Raw genomic sequence first — 27,822 nt, 5'->3', positions numbered from 1 at the left:
AGTCAAATAATGTGAAAAAACTTTCGAAAAAACATTTTTTATTTACAATATTTGCCAAGCTTCTTCAGGGCTATCTAAAATACAATTTGGTTTAATTTTAACAGAAAAAGGTTAATATTGATACTTACAGTAAATATAAAAAAAATATACTGTATAAATATACACTGTATAAAATAATTGTAGAAAGTTTTTTCACATTATTTGACTGCTGAACCCACGAAACCAAAGAAAAAAAAATATTTATATATATATATATATATCTTCTGCCATCGAAACCACTTCAAGAAATTTTACAGTTTGATCAGAATTAATCGCTTCAAGACTTTTGATAAGACAAGCAACTTACTGAGCATAAATCGGGAAATTATAGCTTGCCGCCAATTATCTGGAAAATAAGATACATCAGTGTCAAATAGGTTAGAATATACGGACAGCATAATTTTTCAATGTTACTAATCTCATCTGAACCTGCAACATTCGATTTTATGCTCAATATCACATTTGCTACCTCAATTTTAGTAACAACTTGTATTTCTGACGAAGATAAATATTTTTCCGTTAACCAGCTCTCACCCCCTTACGAACTACAGCTGTCATAAGTTGAAACTTGCGAGAATTAATAAGATTTTACCTTTCAACGTGCGTTTTCCAGCATAATATTGTTAGTCACACTGTCCTGTAATCTCTTTATGGCGACTAATTTCCTTTTAATTGACACATCCGAGAATCACAATTTCAATATGATCATGTAAATATTTTTCACTGGTATGGTTTAGCAGTAGCGTCTACTGATTGGATTATTCCTTCTGTTCAGCAACAAAGTTTTAAAGAATATAAATTTAATAAAAAGGGTTTGCTATGAAGCAAAAAAAAAACAAATTTTGACTCCAGAAAGATTAATATATTACAAGTTACTCCTATGTACAAAAAAACTAGCTTATTTTCATTCAAATCCTACAAATAGTTTACTCAACAAATAAGCGACATACCTAATAAATAAGTTTACATCCTAGTCCATTTCAATAGCAAACAAAAATTCACAGAAATACTTCTATGGGCTCAATAGTAAACAAAGTCAATGGCAGTTGCAATATTTCTGCTAAAAAATTAGCAAAAGAATAGTAGAATGAAATTTTTTATCTTCAAAATTTTCATACACCTGCCTCCAAAAATAATATTGATACCAATTGAATTGTCATGAAACTCGAGTCCAGCAATATTATCAACTTTGACAAAAATAAGGTCCAAATCAATCATTACAAAATTGTACTTCAAGCTGAAACCCATTTATATTATTATATGCAAGTAAATGTACAGGATGAATTTGAAAAATGGTACTATTTCTCTAGAGAATACTTTTATCAGAACTGTAATGAAAATTAACGAAATATTCCCAGTAAACCAGTTTTTTGCAAAATATTATATATTACCCTTTGCACTGTATTTCACTTCGGTATTAACTTATACTATCCTGTAGCGTATGCCTTAATGCACAGACCTCTCTGTAAAAAAGCTAGATGTGGACATTTTGAATCGTTCAAAACCATTTGATTTTCTATCGGGGGTTTTTAAACCAGACCGAAAACAATAATTTCATACAAAGTGAGCAAAAAAAATCAAGCTCATTAAGTACATAAAAAGTATGTACAGATCAACATTGTGAAAGTGATTAAATGACTTTAATGAATACCAACTAATTACATCCCTGGGCCACAGATGCCATTAATTATGGATGGATCGGTCATATTATGTTTACAGAATGCATTTCTAGTAAAGAAATCTCAATGATTAGAAACAATCTTCTAACATATTCAAAAAAGTCACATAACGTTTTCAAAAAACACACTTTAATGTGAGATTTCCACTTGTAAGTGGCACATGTTTTGCTATACTGTTCCTTTTTGAATAACAGTTATCAATAGATTACCTTGCTGGATTGATGACTTATTTATCTTGTAGAAATTCATAATGAATATAGGACCAGTTTATTTAAAAATGGTTTAATACAGGGAATCTAGTTGTAACAAATAAAAATCACACTAGGAATTAGATAAAAGGTATCCTATAATCATTACATTAACTTTATTAACATTATATTATATTAACTTTCAAACAGATTGAAATTCTGATATTTTCAAATCTTGGAATTTAACATTTCTTTATGGTAAAAGTAAGTAATTGCTTCACTAATAAGAAAAGTTTCCTTTAAAAAAGAATATCAAACAAAATAACTCGGTAATTTGACTTATTTTTGATTTGATTACAATATTTTTTACTGTTGCATAGATTTTTTTGGACTACTTTTTGATTATAGAATGTTAAAAACCTCAAAAAATAGCAAAACATTATTGAAAGGAAACAGTGGAAAAACGATGAGATATCATATTTTATCCAAATTCAATGATAACACGTCCAATATCTTAGGGAAAAACCTAATGAAGAATAAGAATTAAAGTTTTTTATGTGTTTATACCACTTTGTCTTTGTAACTAACATTATTGCAGTTTCTTCCTACAAAGATATTTTCAAAGGAATACAATAAACTTAAAATACTTTATTGTATTCATTTGAAAATGTTCTTGTAGGATGAAACTGCAGTACCGTTAGTTACAAATACAAAGTGGTATAAAAACATAGAAAGTTATAATTTTCATTTTTCATGATGATCTCCTAACACATAGTAACGGCTGCATCCATCAATTCATTGGAAAAATGAAACAAACAGGTTCCATCACAAATTACAATAGAAAAATGTTGTACAGCTGAAGGACTATGACACTCCTGCAGGTCCTTGAGGTTCCACCTCCTCTATTCCGTCATTCAGCATTTCAAGTTCACTCCAGTTCTGTTTTGCCCTGCGTACAGAATGAAATCTGTAGACATGGAATCTAAGAATGGGTTTTTATGACAACCTCATCGTTTTTCCACCCTTCAATTAGAATAAATCTACACACATATATGTCAAAAAAATATTGTTAGGTTCAATAATCTATATGGTAATTTCAATTTGAAAAACTTCTTAACTTTACTACTGAGAATAACTTGAAAAAAAAATTTGAAATTCAATAGCAGCTTGATCATGTGATCATATTCATAGTCACTTTTTCTTAATAACGTGTCAATTGAAAAAATTAGTGCACGACATATTGGAAAAATAGGCACAGTAATATAACATTTTACCATCTGGCAATGCATAAAATATAAAGTACTATGTTGAAATGGCAGGTTTTGAAAAGATTAGCAATACTGTTATCATTTCGGATTTATCTGAGTTCTTAACTGTTATTGACCAATGAAAACATCTTGAATTTCAACTATTAACTTTATAAAATGAAATCCACAATTATCACAAAATCACTTGTCTGATGTGAAAGCTTAGATGATAACCTACGAACAAGTTTTTGGAAAAGAAAACAATATTGCCTATACTCATTCATCAAGTCAAAACAATCAAATGAATACCCAATTAAAAGGTCAGATTGTAAATTCCCTAATTTCTGCAAATGTTGAAGCCCTTGCCACTTTTACTTTATATTTTTGGTAGATAAACACGATTACAAACTGTCACTCGATCCTATAAGACTTGGTTTCAAATGCAATAGAAGTTTCTTTTCTGTGGATGCATTATTAAAAAATATAAAATATTCACCTCCGATATGAAAAAGTATATCTAATGATAACTATATTACAATATATAGTATTTTCATAAGAGTGGATATAGATAATATGTAAAAACAACTTGAAGGTAAGCCAAACCCAAAACAAATATTGGCATTATACTGTATTCCTTCAGTGAAATTATAGCCCCTATCGTCATACTGAATTTGCTCAGTAATAAAGCCAAAATGTGTTGTTCAAAAAAATAATGAATGAAAAAACAGAAATCATCACATGACAATTTCTGTTAAAACTCTATTTACATCTGTACAATTATTTGATGCAAAATATAATAATATTTGAAAACAAAATTGAATGAAAGATCCAGTTCTGAAAGAACTCATCTCATTATTCGTACAATAAACAAGGCAAACACCCTTCTTAGCATCAATAAGAAAACTGAAAATTTTAAAAACCACCATTATGTTCTTGAAAAACGAACAATGAATATGTACAAAGAGGTCTTACAACTATGGTCAATAAATAAAAATATATTTACAACTCTCCCAACAGTATTTCTAATGAAAAAAAAACTTTTACACAAATGACTTTGATGGGCCCTCCATAATTTCGCAAAAAAAAATTTTTATAGCAGTGATTCACATGATAATACAAAAAATGTAGATCAGAAAGAAATAAATAGCAAAACAAACTAAACCTAATCATATTAACAATAATAAAGACAGACACATTCCATATAAACATCCAATATTTTATATTTTGTCAGTCATGAACTAATCTTAATGATAAATATAAAATATAAAAATCATTGGGCTAACGATATGAATATAAGAATTTTTGAAAAACTGTATGCATGTGTAAAACAAACACTTAAATGCTACATCAAAACACTAACTGCATCAATATATTTCACAAGAATAACAAATGCTTGACCACAAATAATCAAGTGACTAAAACATACCCTCTGAGTGTTGAGAGAATGCTACTGTAGGGAGCCTCCAACCGCTCCTTCTTCACTATCGTCTATTACAGGTTCGGAAACTGTATTTAATAAAGGAACCCATTCTGCAAATCCACATTCAACCAAGTGCTTATTCAATAGTATTGGCTGAAAAAAAAAAGAAAATATTGATAAGATACAGCAATATCTAATATGCGGTTATGAAATATTTGCAAAAGCAAACAACTGAAAGACTGTAAGCAGATTCTTTTTGTAAAGACTACATATTTACTAGCTTACAGTGCGTAAAATTCAATTGGATTTAATCGAAATTCAAGTAAAAAGTTTACATTATCTATGTAAATTTTTGAAAATTTTAAAACTTATTATTGGAATGGTAGATAGGCTGAATAGTACTTTCAACTTGGTTTTGTATAATAATATTTTAAAAATTTTAATTGGAAACCTCCTTAGTTTCCTACAAGTCTATTAATATATTATAAACCGCTAGCAAAGACAGTAAACTAGGAGATGATCAGGAACTGAAAAATAGTCTGTATTTTCAAAACTACAAAATCCGTCAGTCTACAAAAAAAGAAATCATCAAGACTCTGCTCTGTAATATGAAGGAAAGTCTCGAGAAGGAACCAAGGATCAGAGAAGCCGTCACAACCAGTGCACTTCCCTACATCAGAATCGGAAATACCATCCGCAGTACCCTCACGAATACCAGTCCACCAAACGCAGATTACGATTATAAGAATTGCATTTACCTGATGCCTTGTGAGTGCGGCAAATCCTACATCTGTGAAACTAAGATGCCATTGAAAGTCTGCATTGCCGAGCACAAGAAGCATACATACGAGGAGAAATTAGCAAAGCATGATTGGACCCATCAACATAACATCAAGTGGTCCCCAGCTGAGATCATATATAGAGAGGAATACTGGTTTAGGAGAAAATTCAAAGAAGCCACATATATGTTGTCCAACAACACATTTAGCCAAGCTAACTTAGAGATACGCAACATATGGAAACCCATAATAAAGCGGAAAACTGTCAACTTCAGGGTTTTTTTTTGCTTAATATAATTGTTATTTTCAGCTATTCTTTTTCATTTCAATTTATTCCAGATATTTCAAATCATATATTAGACAATGGAAGTCCGAACTAATGAAATGCACAAATGAAACATTGTCAACCACCTTCAAACAAATGAATAATATGCTATAAAATGGAGAAAGTTCAATTGTATGAACTGAACCAATGATGTAATTAAAATTTTCTAGCGAATACAGTGAAAGTTGAACATTTTCTAGCGAATATAGTGAAAGTTGAACAGTTCCTTGTCTTGTATTTGACGTTTTTCAACACTGGTCATCGAGGTTATTTTCAGCGAGATTTTTCATTTCACCAACATGAGTCGTTGGCATCTTCAGAATGATACATAAATAGCTGCTCCGAGTAAATGTTTTTCGAAATATTATTAGGTTTACTGATAACAAAATGCAACAATTGAAGATAATGAAAAAAATCTCCATGTAAATCCTAGCAACATTCGACAATAGGAAGTATGTACTTATGTATTATTTGAAAAGGCAAAATAGGCATAGTGAATAATTCATTGAAAAGAGTTAAGTTCCTGTATTGAAATATATTACAAACCGAGTTATAGGAGGATTAAAGAAAGCACTTTTACATAATACACAATAAAATATATACTTTTGTTTAGTATCATTCTCTCCTGTGCAAAAGAAAGACAAAATAGTTAATGTTTGCATTCAATCACAGAGAGATCTTGTTTAGATGATAGCCTGCACTTGGTACATCAAAGAGAGTCAGCTGAACACACGTTGAGTTGTTGACCATTTCTATGATTACATGTTGTGTATTGAAAAGTATCAAAATAAATAGTTGTTTTCACAACAAATAAACTGTGGGCACTTCATATTTCACAGAAAGTAAATTTTATATCGTCCTTACAATTTTTAACCTCAAATTTGGAATGGCTGTGTCTAACGTTCCACATGCTAGAAAATTTAAATTGTCACATATCGCAATTGAGAAATACAATATAGAATTTCCTTTAAAGAATAATTGATAAAGTGCTAAAGAATCATGAAAAATGAGAAATAAAATTTCCTGTTTAGATACCAGTAACCAGCGTTACTGTAGTTTTGTCCTACAAGGACATTTTCAAATTCGTTTCGTTTTTATTACTTTTTGCTAGTTTGTGGACTTAATTTTGGATGCATGAATTGATAACATATACCCATTCTTTCATCAACCCAACAGGAATTTAATTTGTTTTTCAGTTTAGAACATCTCACCCTTTTTTTTAAATTTATATATACACGGGCAAGCCCAATTCAAATATAAGTAGTACAGTGCTATGCAGTACTCGATGCAATACAGTGGATTAAAGTAAATCAGAACAATACAATCACGAAGATAACAAGTAGATTTTTTAAGGAAAAATTAAAATGTATAACAATATGAACTAATATAATTCTCTTCTTTGACTGACAACTTGTTTATTTTGTGGAAATTCATGTTCACTGAGGATACACTACAAAAACACACGTTTGTCTATTTTCCACGCTATTTCTTTATTGTGACTAGTTTCGTCTATTACACCATTTTCAAAACAAAGTGTGTTTTTGTAGTGTATCCTCAGTAATATAATTCTTACAGGCAAGTTAACACCAGACAATACAACAACACAAGCAGAGAGTATTAGATTACTAGGTGAAGAATATGGTTTTTAAAGCGGGAAACTGATATATTAAAGATTTATTTGAAGGTTATTTAAAGAGTTACCCAATCGAAGAGTTCTGGGAATAAAGCTGTTTTATGAATAATTGAATCTGTGAAAAGAACGTAAAACGTTTGCACCTGTATAGTTGAACGACTGGCGACATGTAAAGATATTTTGTAGAGAAGATCGGGGCTGATACTCAGTTCGTTGATAATTTTGAATAGAATTATCAAATCTCTATGTTTTCTGCGAGCCTCAAGAGAAGGTATGTTTAAAATGCATTCCAATGCAATATAGTCATAGTATACACGCATCTTGAAGGCAATATTTCGCAGGAAATTGTCCTGAATGGCTCAAGTTTCACTTTTTGTATAATGTAATGAGGGGACCAAACTATGAAACATTAATCGAGATGAGATCTAACAAGGAAAAAATAAAGAGATTTAATAGCAATGATGTTGGTGAAATCACGAGTGTTTCTCTTTATAAAGCCAAGCATCTTCATAGATATTTGAATTACAGCGGAAATGTGTGATTTATAGCTAAGTCTAGGATCACACCTAGATCTTTGGTTTCAATAGCAGAATGAAAGGTCCGATTATTCATACTATATTCAAAAGTGATTGGGTGATGTGTTCAATGAAAGCGAATAATTTGGCATTTGGATGCATTCAAACACATACCATTTTGCAAAAACCAGTTAGATAGGCAATCTATATCATTTTGTAGACACAATGTAATCGTTAATGAAAAGGTTAAAAAAACGTTGGTCCCAAATGTGAACCTTGTGGAACACCGTAACTGCGATGGTATGAGAATAGTAATGATTACCTATAACAATTTGTGTTCTTTCCGTAAGATAGCTCTTGAGCTATCAACACCATATACAGACTTTATGAATCAATAGCTCATGATTAACTTTGTCAAAAGCTTTGGAGAAATCAGTGCAAACCCTTAGACAGAGCATCAAACAGAAAATCAAAGTAGGTAATCAGACCCAGTTCAGCTGACATTTTGGATGTAAATCCGAATTGTTGGATCCCTATAATTGGGGAGCAGTCATAAGTGAGGTAATCAAAAATGATGATCTCAAAAACTTTAGGGATTGGGCTAAGAATAGAATAATTATACACGTAGGATTTTCGGCCTGACTTATATATATTGGGGTAACATATGAGGTTTTCCAATAGTCCGGGAATTTGCCAGATGATAGGGAATTATTGAATATACAGAAAAGTGGTCGAGCTAAAATAAAGCTAAATGATTTAAGTTGGAGGAATTCTATCAGGACCGTGGCCTTTGTTGATATTAAGTTCGGACAGTTTTTCGTAAAATTTTAGAGATTTCAATGTGATAATTGCACACATTAACCATGGATGTAATATTGGTATCATAAGGATGTAAATACGGAAGAAAATTTATTAGCAAAAAGGTTGGCAATATCGATCCCATTGGTAGCAGTACGATTACCAAAAATCATTGTATTAGTATAGTGTTATTTTTCCTTTTGCTGCTTACAAATTTCCAAAAGGATATAACATTAGTAATAATAGAATGTTCAGTGCGTTGAATGAAATCTTATTAATCAGTGGGCTATGCTTGAAGACTGGCAGTAAACAAATCTAAAGAAATGAACTTTAAATGTTCAAGCCCGTCTTGGATATATCTACACAGTAGGTTGAATGGACTGACGCCTATCACAAAACAACTACTCCACTGGCTGATATCACGAATCCTTTCATGTTTACCAACTGATATTCATTTTGAGATTTTGAATATAAATATATAAAAAAATAATGTTAATTCATGAGATCGTTTCCATAGACAGAAAGGTTACTAAAGTATTCAGGTTCAGTAAGAAAAATGTTTTCAACATATCTATTGATTATGTGATAATTTCAATGTTTACTATGATAGAACTGAACTCATAAAAATAAACGACCCCTTGAAGGAGTATTTTACGACTAAGAAAGTAATAAACTTACCTGTGATCCAAACAATACGTGAATATATACCAATGGTACATTATCTTCTGTGTAACCAATAACATATGTAGACATCATTGAGGATCTTGCAGCATCTGCTACTAAATCGTATGCCTCCTTAGGCCATGATCCATCCTCTGAAAATTCGAAATATTTAAAAGTCTCTTTTATTGTTATGGAAAAAACGATTGTTCACAATCAAATACATTTCTTATAACTCACCATTTATTGATCTGATATTAGCCAAGATGCATTCAGACGCTTGAAACGGCAACAACATGAAATCAAATCTCATCTGTCTCAAATTTGAGTTATCAACATATGCATATCCTCCATAGTCCAAAATTTTTACATAGGAAGTATCACTATCTACATCTGTAGATAATACTACAGCCCTACACCAGGTATCAACTGAATACGCAACACACAGTGAATTCTCTTGTATGGGGGTCTGTAACACTGGTGAATTTGGTTCCGAGTAAAAGGCATTCATATGGTTGGTCAACCATTGGAGGCTCGGGTATGAAGGATGTATTGGATGTTGCAAAAATAAGTGATTTGGAGTAACTAGACAGCTCAAGATATTGTCATTGGGGATGCCCTCCACTAGATTCACCTAAAAAGAGTTTTGGTTAAATTACATATTCCTAAATAATTTTTTGTTGAACAGTTTTTTATTACATTGTTTACGGTGCATATTTTTATCTAAGCTGTGTAGTAATTGCTGTAACTACTAGAAAACACCTACCATTCATGCATTATTTTCTAATGAATAATGACAAATTTGCTTTGTCACCAACCAATTATTTCACTCCAATATTTTTTGAGCATACAGGATTTAAACAACACTTTTAAATTTAACTCTGCTCAAATTGAAATTTTAATATGGGAGCTTGATTTGAGTTCTTGAAGCTATAGGCCTGAATATATAAATTTCATGTTCAAGAACGAATTCAAATAAGGATACTTCAAATTTCCATCTTATAAAAACTAAGGTAAAACACCCAATTTTTGACACTGCACCAAAGATTGACACTTCCGTCGAAAATCCTATGGAATAAGGCAACTGATATAACTGCCCCACCTTTTTAAAGAGGAAATTACTCGTGGTTCCATCTAGGATTGTGTATCGGAGGTACAGTAGAAAAGAACTGATTTTGTTAATATGGTAGCCATTTGAGTTCCACACGTAAAACTCTTGTGAAATTTCTTGTGTTTTTAAAGACATCAGTTAAAGAGTGCGGTGCAATTATTCCGAAATATTTAAGGTGAGCTTTACTCTTTTGAACCATACTTTCAATTATGGAAAATATAATTGCCTAAAGATTATAATTGAATTGTAATGCTCAAAAATCTTCAATGGTTAAGAATTTTAATAAGGGTGTCAACTATTGGTTCAAAAATATACGTTATACCCAAAGATTGGCATCGGTGTCAACCTTTGGGTTATTAGCGGGAAAATAAATCTTTTAATATTTTAACTTCCTTTTATGCATTAATTTTTTCCATTTATTTGGCTTTGTTTTATCACTCTAACTGATCTAGAACCAATAGATGACATGTGTGTCAACTTTTGGAGCATATTCATGTCAACCTTTGGTTCTTTTTAGGTTTCGATCCATTGTTGCATCAAGTGCTTCTGTTATGGCTACAAAAAAACGTCAATTGCTGAAATACTCCCGCGATGATATGAGGGCTGCTTTAGAAGACTGTGATCGAGGAGTTCCGGTAGCAACATCAGCTAAAAAACATATAGTGGCTAGGATAACTCTTCTCCCATGTGGCATGGGAGTTAAGTCCTTCCTATCAATAAAAAACTAGAAATCAATATCAAAAGACTCAAAGGGTAAGAATTTGGTGAATCGTCAGAAAAATTTTACAACCAAAGTAGAAATACTAAAGAAGATGGTAATAAGTCAAATGTTATCGAAAAAGCTTCAAAAGAGAATGTGGAAAATAACGAAAATAATTCAGAAAATGGCGCACATACTGATTCATTGACCTTTATCTCATCCACATCACATAATACTCCACTCAAGGTAATTAGTGATATTATTATTAAACCTGCTTGTAATTCTTCCCCTCTTAAGATCAATAATAAGACCATTCCTTCCCCCATTCAAAAGGGTATTAATGTGGCCAGATCCAATTTAACCAAAGTGAAAGAGAGCAATCAGAGAAAAAAAAATTTTCGGTTGTGACATCAAAACAATGGCAAGAATATTACCAAAAGAAAGAAGATAAAAAGGATGAAGAAATAAAAAAAGCAGAGAGCTGAAGAAAGAAAAAAAAAACTTCAACATAGATTACAATTGAAAAAAAAAGAATAAACCAAAGAAAATTCCAAACAGAAAGAGTTCATTATCTGATACTGAAGCATCAGAGGAATGAAAAAATTCCGGTAACACTGATGACGACGATGATGATGACAGATTAGGAATCTAAAAATGATTTGAGATATAATTACAAAGAAAATGATTATACATTAGTTGAATTTCCTGGTATAAAGCGTAGACACATTCATGTCTGTGTTATTCAAGATATTTTATCTGAAAATGAGACTGAAGTTATAGGGATGAAAAAATGTGAGGATGAGAAAACTTTCAAACTTGATGACACAGATGCTAGTGTGATCAATTTAAACCAAATTTTAGAAAAGCTAGACTTTCCAAAAATAACTATTTCTGGTGATAGGCTCAGACATGAATTTAACAAAAAATTTAATGTCGATGGATGACATGAGCATATCATATTTTAGATGAAGAATGGAATTGTTTAGTTTACTTTTGTTCAAACTGTGAAAGCCAATATAAGTTTTTTTATCATTTATTTGTTTTTTATTCTACATAGAAGTTATTCTAACAAGAAAAAAGCTACCGACAAATTTGTCAAATATTGTCAAGCACTGGTTCCAAAAGTGTCAACACTTGGTTAAAAAAAGGTAACGAAAGTTAAATATTTTTTTTATAGTATTTCTGAGTCCTGATTCATCCTGTACAGATTGACCATGATTGAATATTAATGGGAATGTAGGTTTAAATTGAAATTATTGTAGCATGTTATCAAAATAATTGTTTTGTCAACTATTGGTGTAGAAGAGTGTCAATCTTTGGAATTTTGTGATTCTCGAAAGTCAACTTTTGGTGAAATTGCAAAGACATAATATATTTTATTTTAATACTAATGTTAACAATAACTTTGAAATTTGTGCTGTAGTTGGCAAAAACTCTAGTTGTTCCGTTTTCCCAAGTTATTTTGGGGAAAAAATATCTCTTTGGCAATATGCGTGAAGAAGTGAAAATCCTTCATTATAGTGTCAACCAACCTTACCCATATTTTAGTTCATGTATAAAAATTAGTTTAAATACAAACAAATGGAAAAAAAAGGCCACACAAAAATGTCTTGTGTAAGTTGTACTTACTGTTTTAACGGGTAAAAACGCTACCAAGTTTACATTTAATTTTTACATCAAACTTATCTACGATTTACCCTATCACTTTGTACCAAGCAAAGAAAACTGTTGGCTAAATGGGACCCATAGCTGACAGTGACTTAGGAAAGTATATCTAAAATTGAGCTAAATACTAACCCGTTCTATTAGTTTAAATTTTATCGGGTTTTTAATCTGAATAAAATACAATCAAATTATTTTCACAGTTACAGACGCCTTCACGGCTTTTTCCTATTTCTCCTTCTATTTAATCGATTCAGTTGTTTGCAGACAGAAAAATACTTGTGCTGTTCAGTTTCACTCCGGAACTTATTAAAAAAAAAACAAATGTAAACAAAATAAGAACCTACAATTTCTACTACTTCTACACAAATTGATAGTTTGTGAAAATCATGAACAACATATTAAATGATTAACCTCTATAACCTCGAATATTACTGGAGTTTTATCCCAGCACCAAACTGTTATTTTAACACCTCAGCAAGTGTTTCGATCACCAAGTGATCATCATCAAGAGCAAGATTTAACTTCCTCTTGAAGATGCCATGACAGCAATTACTACTACAGCGTAACAAGCAAAACTCAACTGAATATAAAACATACTTACAAATAATTTATCATTGTTGAGAGGGATAAAATCTGTAGGAGGGGGTAACATCACGTCATCTAAAGTCAATTCCGGGAACCTCTTAGCTGGAAATTTATTTCTCACCATTTTCAGAGCAGCATCAATTTCAGTTTGAGTGCCTCGTACTACACAAAGTTTCAAATGGCTATCTGTATGATGTTCTATAACAACGACTGATGCATTCGTTTTGCTTCTAATACTCTGCACAAAAGAACCCTTTTTTCCTATCAACTTCCCAACTAAATTCTGACGAACTTCGAAAGTGTGTTGAGTGAATACATCACTGGAAACATCTACTCCTGGAGCACTACATAGTGGAGGAGTCGTTACGTCACTACCTCCTTTACCACTATCGCTTGAACCCTGTATGGAAATAACAAAAATTATTGATAACTCACTAATAAATAGCTGACATTATTGGTTATCAGTTTCCAATAAAATGGCTAATTATTCAACTGGGAAAAAATTTGAACCAATGCATGAAAAATTTTCAAATTATATTTGTTCCTCATTTCACAATAACTGAATTTAATGAGGTTTGTGGTGATCAATATTAATTGTCAACAATTTCAGTAGTAAATTTCTATTGTATACTGATAAACTTAATGAGAACTGTTTTATTGGAAATAGTAAAAACAAAAAGAAAATAATTAATTTCATTGAAAGTAATAAAATTTTTGTATTGAAATTAATTTTATTGAGAAGAATAAATTTTTAAAAATAACCAGGTTGAGTGTTGACTTAAAACTCACCTTACCGCAGAGACGAAACTCTGCTTTTTGCTTTCATACTCTATAACTTTGTATTCTCTGTATCTGATTGTAATATGATGTAGTTTTAGGCAATAAAATCTATTATTATTATTATGAAATTTCCAAAGATTAATTCTTTAAATTAAACGATTCAACAATAATTATTTGGGATTGAATTACAATGTTTTTCTTATCTGGTTTTATTCAAAAGCCGAGTTCCAATGAAAATAATGAAATTTGTGAATAATCTTCAATTTGAAACCAAGCAAGAAATAAGTCCACAACCAAATCTGTGTCTGGGGCCAAATCATTCACTTAGTACCATTCACATTACTTCAGTAACCATATCCATGATGTTATAAAACTCCATATGGAACTGATATTCATTTTTATTTACGGGTTCCTGTCTGACGGTTTTCTTGATCTTTAGTTTGTTTGTGTCTAATCGAAATTCGAAGTTCGTGGATTGGTTTGAAGGAATTTGTAAAAATAAATTTTGTAAAGTAGAAATTTCAACTTAGAATTTTAAGTTTTGTACTGTACTGAAAATGCATAATTACCAATGAGACCAAAAATTAGGAAAATGTAAATGGTTGTCCTAGAAAGTAATGAAAGTAGCGTCAGTACATAATTTATACGAATCATTTTCGAACATATTTTTCATCTCCTTATTAACAGTACCTACTTTGGATAGTTTGAAAAAATATGTTATAATTACATGATAGAAAACCAATAATTGTATAAAGATGAAGTGAAAGCCATAAAGCCTTTTCTCAAAAAATTAATTTCTCCTAAAAACATACCATTTTCAACTAGGGTGGAAAATGTTTTGAAAGGATGATTATTGCTTTTTAATAGAAAAGTTCTTAAGCAGCTGTCTACACCAGAAGCTGGTTCGATATTACTACATCCGATCTTTTCATAGTCAAATGGAAAAAAACTATAATAATATATAGGGAACGTAGAAAAGATGTTCAAACTGAGACGCATATTCAAAAGATAATAATTAGTGAACAAAACTTTCTGCTCACCTCGCTGTGGTTATCTGATATACTACTCATCGAAGGACTGTTCAACATAACATCAGAAGGACTGTGGTTAGCAGAATCCCTTCCACTATTTTGTCTTTGCAACTCGACATGTCCTGCAACATCTAGATCAAGGTTTTGACTTTGTGAAGGACTGTGGTTAGCAGAATCCCTTCCACTATTTTGTCTTTGCAACTCGACATGTCCTGCAACATCTAGATCAAGGTTTTGACTTTGTGAAGGACTGTGGTTAGCAGAATCCCTTTCACTATTTTGTCTTTGCAACTGGACATGTCCCGCAATATCTAGATCAAGGTTTTGACTGTCTCTCTCTTTTGGCGAATTCTTGTTATCAGCGACAGTCAGGGCAATTAGTTTGTCTTCAACTATTTCTATTTCTTTCTGAACCTGTGGAGGATTTTTCTTCTTTGAGCCTTTCCTTTGTTTCACCGGTTTGTTTTCCTTTATTGGTAGAGGTGTGTTAGATTTCGATCTCACGGACGAAGAATTATCCATTTTTGATCCGTAAAGGGAACCGTTTCTCATCGACTTGATTTTTTCAATTTCCAAATCCAAATCCTCGTCCGAAATAACCACGGATGTAGATTTATTGGCTCGCAGTTCGACGGGAAAGACGATATCAATAGGTGGCGATTCGACGCCAGAAAGTGACCTTGAAATTGTTTTGTTCGGGGTACTCAATTCGGGTGCAGCCCTATCAGCAGATTCCAACTGCTCGTTCTTGGATTCGCTACCGATATCTGCCGGCTTTTTCTCCTCTAGAAATCTGGTGTCACCGGGGTCACTTCGAGCTCCAATTCTCTTCCTTTTGTACCATAAATAGCTGAGTAGAACGGCTACAGTTGGCAGACCCCACGTTAGCAATGACTGACGCGAATGGAATGGGGCCATAACTTGATCGATCCACGATTAACTCTTTGATGAAATACAAAATCCTGCAACAAGATAACTGACTTAAGTCACTTTAGACAGTGTCACTCTGAGTGATACAAATAAACTGATTTACTGAGTGGCTATTTTGAGATATACATAACAGATGACAAAAAAGGCCACAACCTACACTGTGGCGCATTAGAATCTAGAGAAGCCAATTATTCAACACCCAAACTAAAAAATTCTTCCAAGTTAGTGTAAGCTTACTACATAATTTTGTTCCGTATATATGATCCTAGTAGAACATAGAATAGTACCATAATTAGTAATTAGTACCAGAGAAAAATCCAGTTACACTTCTTGGGACACGTGCAAGTCGAAACATCGCTTTTACTTTCAAAACAAAAATTCATTTTTGAAACTTTAATAATAACATAAGAAATATACACCCAGTTTTATTCAGTTTATGGTGGCCATGGTTTTCATTCCTATCGGTTGATTTGTGTGCAATTTAGACTAGGTAGCCAGATTTTAATTATGTTAATTCTCTCGCCATTTCGATTGAAATTGTCTTTGAGTTCACGAATATCTATCGCCTCCCAAAATAACCCTAGTAATTCTGAGTTTTGCCAATTATTGAACCCTATGGTCGGTCGAAACACTGCTGTCTGGTGTTGGATCACGAATGCTTTTTCTTTGGGCTCTGATTTCATCTAGTAGTCAGCCCGGCTATACATCCGTTCGCCTTTGACATTATCACAACGTTTCGGAAAGATCCCACTTGACATGTTCATGTGCTCTGCTTGGTAGTGTCACGTTCAACGTTCAGCTATACCAAGATTGACCATGACTATTTTTGCTTTTGCTTACACTACGTTATTTCATTTGGATATTCACATGTAAATCAAAGAACGGCGCAATGCTAAAACGGTTATAAAAAAATACCTAATGGCCTTGATGCGTGAAAATTTAATTGACTGGTACCATTTTAATAACAACACTCATTTTTCTTGAATTGGCGAATTCATGAATGTCATGGTTGGTTAAAACTTGGACTGATAATGGTAGATTTGCATAATGTGAGTATAATCGACAAGGCGACATTTCGCGGAAACAATTTTCCGATTTTTCACTGTAAACAACGGAAGTTCCTGTTAGTTATAAAACTAACAGTTTTTCGAGCCAATCCGGTTCATTACATTGGTTTTTGACATCTAATGAAATATTATGCAGCGAAATTTAAAAAACTATCCACTTCTTAAAAAAATCATAATACATTTTACTAGGCAATTATCAATGATTCAAAGATCAATGAATTAAAGAATTTAATATTACACGATCCCTTAAATATTCGGGTTGATTTTTTAATTCCCTACAATGAGTAACCCAACTGACGATTTTCTCAAAACAGTTGATGATTCAGAATATATCATCTTGGAGCAAACTTCCATACCAATCAATCAATCAAAATATACTTTACTGTCGAAAAAACTCTTGTTTTGTTGACAAAGTAGAATATACACGTATAGAAATAAAATTTATGCAAAATACACACAATTATGTAAAATATAAATGAAATAAAAATAAAATTGTTATATAAACAAGCAGTATATAAACATATACATTTATCAATTATACATTTTATTCAATAGAATAATTGTTAATGGATAAATAAAATATCAATCATAAAATGTTATTTGAACATTTTGTCAATTTTATGACTTATAATTTAACAATTTAATCGAGTATGCTATACAGTACCCGCAATAAATTACAGATGACAGTTCACAATTTCACTGGAAGTTGTCATTGTAAAATTCTTGCAAACTATAATAGGGTCTGCTCGCGAGAAGTTTTTTTGTGTATTTTCTAAAGCTGTCAATACTATCGTGGATATTTTTAAAATGAGACGGTAAGTGATTATACTTTTTAACACCGTTATAGAAACAGTATTACAAAATACCTATGGCACTCAATATATACAATTTTAGGATGTTTTATGGAGTTATTATACCTTTGACTCAATATTTATTGTTATCATACCTTAAGATTTTATGAAATATAGTTGTCACTCAATTTTGGGTATTTGGAAAAGGTTTGTTTTCTTAAAATTAATTTTACGAGCTCCCATAGTTAGTTAACATAATCAATATGTACAAAAATGTAAAACAAGAGGAGAATAAATTATTTAATTTAATTTGTACTATACAGTGTGTACGAAAAAGTACTGAAATATCTTTAATGTTTTTTTACGTTTAGTGATTAGAATACTAAAAATAATTGCTAGTAAATTATCGAATACATATAAACATTATCAAATTAGGTGTTCATATTCTGCTATTCTGTAATTTTGACAATATCGATATTAGCGATACTGAAAATGTCACAGAACGTCGAAAAAATTTCATGTGCAATTGTTTCACTTTTATCAAGTTTTCTTACTTACGTTTTCACATTGGTTGATATACTACTGAAGCAAACATTATATCAAGATAACCTCATGTCTAAAATCAGTATTTTTAGGAAATGAAAACAATAATTACTATTGATAATTCATAAAATATGTGTATCGCTCGACCTAATAAAACTTATTTTCGAAAATACGATGAATTATAAAAATTAACCTGTCTATGCAGTTCTTGTGTGACGAGGTGTGAAACGTACTCTGTATCCGGGTGTTGATATTGTTAATTTGATCTTTTAAAGAGAAGTTTTATCAAGGTGCTTGGCCTCTATTCATAACAGGAATACCTACCTATCTCTCTTAAAGACACAGACAACTGGTTTCGTTTGGTTTGGTTTGGTGAAAGGCGAATAAGTAAGAATAAAATGATTTAAATTTATCTTGGACACTATAAAGAGTATAATTCAATTTTTTTAATTCGTCAACTTCTGTAACTATGGGTTTATATGCGACATATGTTAATCATAATGCTCAATATATGGCGAATCATCAAATCGTAGGTAATGCGCTTAGTAAACTAAACTGGTTGCTTCAAATTATGATAAACAAAATACCGCAAATGACATTGACTTCAGCTGATGAAATACGAGCCTAATGCTAGGAATTAGTAAATTTAACGGTTGCTTGGTGTATTTATTTTCAGTCTCGTTTTCACTTAAATGAAATGAAAAAAAAATTCCCGATAACGAGTGTCCATTCACGTATCCCGGGATTGAAACCTATTACAGACATTTTTGGTAGGGGTAACTCAACAATGCATTAGGGAAGTTCTTCGTCTATCTAGATGTAACGTCTATTCTCAAAATTGGAACTTAGTCGAAAGGAAAAACAAATTCCTATCAGCTGTTTTCACAAATCATTGTGATTTCCTTTGCTTCCCGTAATCGAAAGTAATATATTTTACTGCCGGAAGTTACTGCGTGATGTCTTCGCTTGGAGGAAGACAAAATAATACAACACATACTATATGCCAGCCGCCACACCGGTTTTAAAAATTTGGCGGAGTTTCACTTTCACCATCTGACCCGACAGATCATCCACCAAATAAGCTAATTGGCTTCATTAAAAGGTTGATCACAATACGCCGAGACTCAGTAAGTGTGAGCCATAATGAACCCTCACGGGTTGCAGTGGAGGGTCGAAAATATCCACTCACGAGCGTTGCTGTACGCAGAACTTATAAAAAAGCAGGGTTTTCAAAATTATGCATCTTATTGTTATCAACAAACAATTTCTATTTGTCAAATTTATTTATTAGTCTTTTTGATGATTATTAGAACTGTAAATGCCATTTACTGTTTATTAAAATTTCGTTTTTAATTTTAATGTTACCGCGTGAGTTTGTTTGATTTTGATGACTTCACAGGTATAGTCGAAGTAATCTTTATTGTGAATACTTAAAGCTATAGGTGCCCTCAATCCACGTGGACTGAAGAATTGGCGGTTCGTATTGGATAATTTTGACTAACCGAGTTTTATGATTGGTTGAGAGAATGGAATGCGAGCCATCGTATTGTCAATGTTCAGTTCAGGAACTGATCGCGATTTGAGTGTTGAAATTCAATGTTGGTGCGGTTATAATTACTTAAAATTTTTGTTATCTGTTTGAAATGTGGCGTCCTTGGATAAGTACTAATAGTAATAACGAGTGTGATAACAACGCAGATTTTTTCCTGTGTAGTGATTCCAATAGCGCTGGTGAACAATGCGAAAAAGAGATACCAGTGAATAAGATTATTATTTGGAAAAAAAATTGAAGGCTGCAATGTTGACTATCATAAGAACATGGAAGGTAATATTTTTGAGGAATGGTTTGAAAACACATTGATCCCAAATTTGACAACGCAAAGAAGAAGTATCTAATATTACCGAAGAAGAATATATATATATATATATATATATATATATATATATATATATATATATATATATATATATATATATATATATATATATATATATATATATATATATATATAATCTAGAAAGGTTAATGCAGTCAAGCTGCTGGAACATAATTCCATGAAAATTAAAAAATAAATAGATAAGTACTCTTTGATCATTCCCATATTGATTTCAATTTAAGAGCCACCGGTATACAGCTGTTTCAGCCTATTGGGCATCGTCAGTACCGGGCAGGCGGTCCTCGATTGAAGACAAAATGAGAAAAAACCAAGAAAGTACTTGATACAAATAGCTGAGTCAACGCAAGCGAAACATAAGTGGAACCACCTATTGGTGTGACACCCAAGTCAACTTTCCAAGTTTTTATGCCAGTGTTGGTGGTTTGACCAATCAACCGACAACTGCGGTAGCAGAAATTTGGGAGGCTAACCTAAAATGCCATCGGAAAACGAATCCACATGTTTCTAGAAATGATATGAAATCTAGAAAGGTTAATGCAGTCAAGCTGCTGGAACATAATTCCATGAAAATAAAAGATTCTATAAAAAAGTTAAACACCAAATAGTCTCAATAATTTCACGTTCAACCTATAGTGAATAGGTATTTCCAGCCACAGATATTAGTACGGGTGCTAATAATTTCGTATCCCAACCACAGATTTTTATTTTCCTCTACGTCAGCATGTGTACGTCAGCATGTGTGGCCAGAAATCTGCGGATAACTTCACGCCAATATATATATATATATATATATATATTATTCCATTATATATATATATATATATATAATGGAATAATATATATATATATATATATATATATATATATATATATATATATATATATATATATATATATATATATATAATGGAATAATATATATATATATATATATATATATATAATATATATTTATATATAGAATGGAATAACGGGGTCTCTCAGTCAAAAAATCAAAAACTCTGCTTTACTTTGCCAAGCTTTCGCTTCCAGTGGGACATTTATGTGAAGGTATGACATTTGTCAAACCAAAAAACTCCATTAATGTTTAACTTTTTCGTCGATTTATATGTTCAATTAATTGTTTTTTTACTCATTTTTACTGCCCTGAAGAAGCTTCCCACTAGAAGCGAAAGCTTGGCAAAGTAAAGCAGAGTTTTTGATTTTTTGACTGAGAGACCCCGTTATTCCATTCTACTGTACATTTCTCCAGTCGCTAAGATTCTCAACTTTATATATATATATATATATATATATATATATATATATATATATATATATACACTGTGATTCCTATATAATCAGAAATGATTATTGAATAACCAAATTAGTTAGCTCCCTAACTATATTCTTAAAGGGGAACTGTTGGAAGGTAGGTTGCAATATATCGTTTACTTGAACTATACACTTGTATGAAGCATTTTACCACGTCCTAACTCATACGATGATGCATAATTCAATTTTTTAAATTTCGTTTCAGGAATTTAATTTTCAAATAAACTTTCTAAAGATACGCAAACAAGTGCGATATGCTGAAAGATCAACGTGCTATACTAATTAATACTTATTTTTGTTATGATCAACATTATTAGCGAAATAAAATAAAAATTCAACATATACCTCTTATGTGAAATCTTTGAAAACCTTGAGATATAAACCTCAGTTAACGACAAAATGGGCTGGATTGGAGACTCGTTAGGAGAGAATTCCAATGAATAAACGAAAAGTTAGGATGTTTAGATTTGATTCTCGTAAGAGGTTGAATGAAATCCATTAGAAAACATTCACATTCACCAATTAATCAAATCCATATCGGCAGGCGTTACCTGATTTCACAATCTAATAAAGAACACAACACGATTTCTCCATGCAATCCACTAACATGCACCCAAATAGTTACGGTTTGATCCTACAACAGTATTCATTCCAATAGAAAACATGAATCATTAGAAATGAAAAAAATGCAACAAAATATTACGCAACACATCGCAAATGACTCACAGCTTCATGATGAGAGGAAGCTCCCCTCGAGACTGCGTATAAAATGTAGAAATTCGCAGAAAGTGGGCGGAAATAAAATAATAGGAATGCGCTTAAAGCACTACAGGCATTTTGATGACAACCGAAACATTTGAAAACAGTTTTTGAAAAAATTCAAATCCGCTCTTCGACAAAACAGAATATCTTAAATGCAAGGCTATTGAAATTCTGGTGAAAAATTTTTGAAATTTGTATCGACTAAACGTGTTCCCGATGCGAAGCTTGAAAAATACCAAGCTATCGGATACTATGCCCGAGATTTGTTAGGCATGATTTTTCATGCCAATAAATTTTACAATTATGGCATTGAAATGTCATGTCATATCCTTCGTAAAAACGGAAACATGAAATACACGTTTCCCATACACCAGAACTGTAACATTTTTCTAGACGTGCCTTTCACCAACCAGTTGATCTAGAGCAGTGTTTCTCAAAGTGTGCGCCGCGGCACCCTGGGGCGCCGTGGGCCACCGGGGAGTCTCACGGTACAACTTTTTACAACATAGGTAACTGAGAGTAAAGGTAATACGTCGGTACCTATTAATAAAAATCCTCTGATATGATAATATCGGTAATTGCAAAATGCAATCCTTTCAGACAGCCACCTCTACCTACTTCATTAATGAAATATCTAGTGTATTCTTTACTTTCGGGGCGCCGCGATAACCTTCAAAAAACATAAGTTTGAGAACCACTGATTTAGAGCGTCTTGATTTAAATTTTTACTGTGAAAATTGTATAATTATCATCATAAACAGTGTTATTAATTTTAATCAAGTAACAGGTATAAAGTAAGCTGGTATAAAACCAAAGTTGACCAAAGTTAAAACCCATTGATAGAATGATTTTCACTATAAAAGGATTTACAAAAACCGCGATACGTGTTTCGCTATACAGTAGCTTTCCTCAAGCGTAAAATAATAAGTTATTTCTAAATTACAACTATTTTATAGTCTAACATATCACCTACTCGTATGCCTACTTTCTAATGAATGAATCTATCTGAAAAGGTCAAGTATAAATACATCAACTATATGAATAAATTAAATTTCCGAAAGTACCGTAATTATACATAACTTTTCTCACTTGGAAATAAACAGATTTAATATTAGCGAATTATTCAGTTCACTTTGATCGATTGGGAGTTTTTAAATTTGTTTTTTTCATACTATCCAACAGGTTAAATTTTGAACCTCTCTTCTGAAAATGAAGGGGCTTGAATTCGTGTCCTTCTGTGATTAAATGAGTGGCATATGTGGGGTTGATTTTTCATTTTGGAAACTATTTCTGTGTTCCTGTATGCAGGCTTTGAACGTTCTTCCAGTTTGACCTATGATAATGTGCACGCCTAAGTTGTTGATTTTGAAAGCAATATTTACACCTTTGTTGCAGAAAATTTGAAATATTCGCAGTGGGTTGGCCCAAGTATGTTGAGGTTCTATAACTTTTTATCCTCATCTCTTCGAATTGGGTAAACTTCCTTTAAAGCTTGGCTGTATAACTTTTTTGATAATAGGGAATGACTTCAGACTTCTATCGTAATCATTTTTGTTAATTACGTTCAGTTCTTTATTGAAATTTGCATTTGACAAGAGAACACTTATCAGTCTGTGGACCATACTGTTGAATACTGCTTTATGGGTTGGTGGACCAGTTATGAATGATAATATCTGTATGTGCTGGTTTACGATAAATTGAAAAATCATGCTTATTGTTAACTTTCGTTATTGGTCAAAGTTGCTTCTATAGATATAAGTATGCTCCAATTAAGAAAAACACATCAAGCAGTAGACATATTCAAAATAATGGTTTAATAAGAACGAACCGGTTCTTACACGAAGAATGTCTTGGAACTGATCGATTTCGGAGAAACGAATGCGCATGAACCTCCACATTAGGGCAGAAAGTTTCGAAATATTCCATTCATCCTGTTCGAGATTTAGTCTGGTTTACGGTAATAATAAAATAGTAAAATAGTGAACTTCGTCCAACGATACTAGCGATCTAGTCGATCTAGTACACAACTTGAACGAAAACAAACGTTTTAAATTTGAGACACTCAACAAGTCTTCAAAAATGGCCATAGAATAAATGAAAACTGTTTCAAAACTGTTAAGTTTGTATACTACTAAATGAATCGTTCTGTTGGAATTTGCGAAAACATTTTCAAGAAAATTTTCCGCGAATTTTAACAAACCATTGATGTTTCAGAGTTGGGAATTGGTTGACATCTCCTGAGGAAGACGACTTGTTTGGTGAAACGCGCTTCGGGGAGACTGTTGCAGTTTTGGCGTTTGAGAACAGTTCTTGTTTTGGATAAGAACAATGTTCACAGCCAACAATCAAATCGACAAATTTTTACGAACACCCAATGAGGCACAAGGCAAATACGAAATACCAAGTTTAACCTGCATCAGAATTTACATCGACCTTACCAACAAAAGCTTCAACAGAGCTAGCTGCCCATGTTAAGATTCGGTCTCAGTCTTTTCAAACACAATCGTGAAACAAGCCACACAATAAGCTTTGACAACACGAAAACCATCGCCATGCCACCGAAAACTCTCCAGGCCACTTCATTCCGAGCTTCTAAAATATGGGCTATCTCATATTTTAGAAGCTATAAATAATATTAAATAAATAAGTGTTAGAACACTTGTTTCAGCATTGGTTAACATTATTTATAAAATACGACCATTTGGAATATGTATATATAAGGGTTAGTTATCTGAATCGATAATTAAAATTTAGTAAAAAATAGTATAGTATAGGATATTTAGAATAAATATAATCGATTAGTAATATGAATTAATAATTACAATATAGAATATGAGTCAATCATTAATTTGTTATAATTTTTAGTATAAGAATACAATTTTAGAATACTGTGTAACATCAGATGTAAAGATGAATAATAAAATTAATTTGAAGACCAACGATATAGTGAAGCTGTAGCACAAACAGTAATACATCTAAGAGTTACATTAAAAAAATTCAAAGATGTAATTTATTCACATATTCTGGTGTTTAAGCGGAGTTAGTGATTCTACCTGATTTATGTAAATATTTCTTCAGATGTTTTTTGAAAGAGTGTGAATTCATGATTAATTTTATATTTTCAGGGATGTTATTGTACAACTTTGGTGGGACATAAGAATAAGTTCTTTGGGTAGTTGTTTTAGACATAAAAGGAATAACATAATGTTGTTTTTGTGGAATGTGGTGTTGATGATTTGATAAATGACACTGTTGTCTATGTGAATCATATCTGATGCACGAGTTAAGATATATAATAATCAGATATTTTTGTTTCTGCATTTAAATTTTTTTTTTGTATTTAGGGTGTTTTGAATGAATGAGTTTTAAAAATCTTTGTATTACTTATAAAATGTGAAGATGAGTTTTAGAAGCTGCGCCCCAGATTAGTATTCCATACCGGAGGTGGTTTTCTACTAGAGAAAAATAAAGTTTAGCGAGATATTTTTCATCTTTCTTAACTTATTCGAGATATGTGCTTTATGGAGGCCCCATTTCATATGTTGATCTATAATTATGCATCAGTTTTTATTTTCTGGGAGGATTACGAAAGTATCCAGATTAGATCGGATGGGTAATTCTTTGTAGGATGGATAAGAAAACTTATGGAAGAAATTATTGAAAGATGTGGGTCTTTGTTTTCAACTAAGCTTTTGAGAATGAGATATATGTAATTTGTATTGATATTGGGTACTGTTGGCATTGAAAGGTAGGGGGGGGCGAAGTGGACAAATGTAAAAATCGAGAAACGTATTAAATCATTTTGTCCAAATAAAACAATCGTAATCCTCTAATAACTAGCATCATCTGAATATAATAATAAGGCGAAACGAGCTTCAACATCTTTAGAAACATAACATAACTAGATGTTGACGTGAGTTGGAATACAAATATAAATGCTATTTGTAAGAAGTTATACACAACTCATTAATATATATTATGCTTGAAACAACAACAGTTGTAGATGTTCTAGTGATTGTAAAATAATTTCCTTTCACAAAAAATTATCAGATTTATCTTCAATCTTAGGGATTGGAGATTCATGCATGTATATATTCAAATGTATCATGTTATGTATATGTTCTCAAACATATTAATCTATATGACAGTTTTTTCTAACTATAAATATCCTACAAAAAGAGGCGACTTTCTGAATTTTTGAACACGAAATGATGAATATTGTATATGTCCCGAAAAATTTGTTATATTCATAAGCTATATACATTAATAATTGAATATGTACTGTTTATACATTTTATTTGTACAGAGTACAGACGTGATCTATACCATGTATGTGATCGAAGAGGACTTCCCAGGAGTACTCCTAGTGAAGATAATATACTTTTTTAACTGTTTTATTATTATTAAATTATGAGTTTTATTTCTAGACTTACTAGAAGGAAACCGGTTCATAAAAATGCCCTACTTGTCAAATTTTAACAATGTCCCATTCTTAAACATAGTATTGCAAAATTAATCGTTATAGATGCCCGATTTCATCAATAACTTCACTTCTCGCTTGTATGACATAACCCAATCAGTTGTTTTATTGCATAAATATAACGAATATGTAAATATTCGTTACAGGATTGAGTTATGCTAAATATAGGTACCATTTAATCATGTATGATCATTATCGAAAACCTCGTCGAAAACACATTAAAAGAAACGTTGATGAATGTCTATACCTCTAATATTTTGCAATTCTGTCAAATAATATGATAATTATTGTCTAGTGAATTTCTTATTTTCTCGTTAACGCTAAAGGTAATAAAAGCTAACTTATTGATTCTTGAAACGAATATAAAACTACTAATTACTCGGGAACGGCTGAGCCCTCTTCCAAAAATAAAAGGATGTTGGATAGAAATTATACATATTAAACGAGGTCTCTCAACATCTATCTTTTCCATTTGAAAAAAAAGTTGGTAGCGCCCTTATGGGCGAGTTGTCTTTCTCATGAAAATATAATGAAAACCATAGATTTTCAAGTGCATTTTATCCGACCTTGATACTTTGTCCCGTTCGAAAATTAAGAGGCGCGAGGAATATCTTTGACGTTAGCACTTTATACTCTATGCACTTACGAGTAAATTCAACTTAGCCAAAGTATTATCTACAATAACTCTTTACCAATTTCTAGTTTAATTTTCTGAAAAAAATGTACAAGATTGCCAAAAGAGTATACAGTGTTGAACGAAAATTGAATAAGGCCGAATAAAAAACTAATTTTCTTCATAAAATACCAGTCAAACTTGATAATTCGATAAAAACTAGACAGCGACCCTGAGCCAAACGCCATAAACGATATATTTTTTTTATA

General features: G+C 31.7%; 1 protein-coding gene across 2 annotated transcripts in view; it reads right to left on the bottom strand.

The window, feature by feature from the left end:
- Positions 1 to 879: 879 nt before the first annotated feature.
- Positions 880 to 27,822, bottom strand: part of spoon (A-kinase anchor protein spoonbill) — an 84,298-nt gene continuing 57,355 nt past the window's right edge. For both annotated transcript variants that reach the window (XM_023173628.2, XM_023173627.2), the window contains exons 2-6: positions 15,165 to 16,117; positions 13,361 to 13,744; positions 9,524 to 9,917; positions 9,302 to 9,438; positions 880 to 4,726 (exon numbers count right to left, since the gene is read on the bottom strand). In XM_023173628.2, the coding sequence (XP_023029396.2) occupies positions 4,601 to 4,726; positions 9,302 to 9,438; positions 9,524 to 9,917; positions 13,361 to 13,744; positions 15,165 to 16,073 (1,950 nt within the window). In that variant the 5' untranslated portion in view covers positions 16,074 to 16,117 and the 3' untranslated portion in view covers positions 880 to 4,600. The remainder of the gene's footprint in view (positions 4,727 to 9,301; positions 9,439 to 9,523; positions 9,918 to 13,360; positions 13,745 to 15,164; positions 16,118 to 27,822) is intronic.

This window comes from Leptinotarsa decemlineata, unplaced genomic scaffold (assembly GCF_025532065.1).
Source record: "Leptinotarsa decemlineata unplaced genomic scaffold, Ldec_3_MD MMD2_tig00000090_RagTag_RagTag, whole genome shotgun sequence".
NCBI classification, from domain to species: domain Eukaryota; kingdom Metazoa; phylum Arthropoda; class Insecta; order Coleoptera; family Chrysomelidae; genus Leptinotarsa; species Leptinotarsa decemlineata.
The sequence above is the reverse complement of the archived record's forward strand: the minus strand, read 5'-3'. Positions and strand labels throughout refer to the sequence as shown.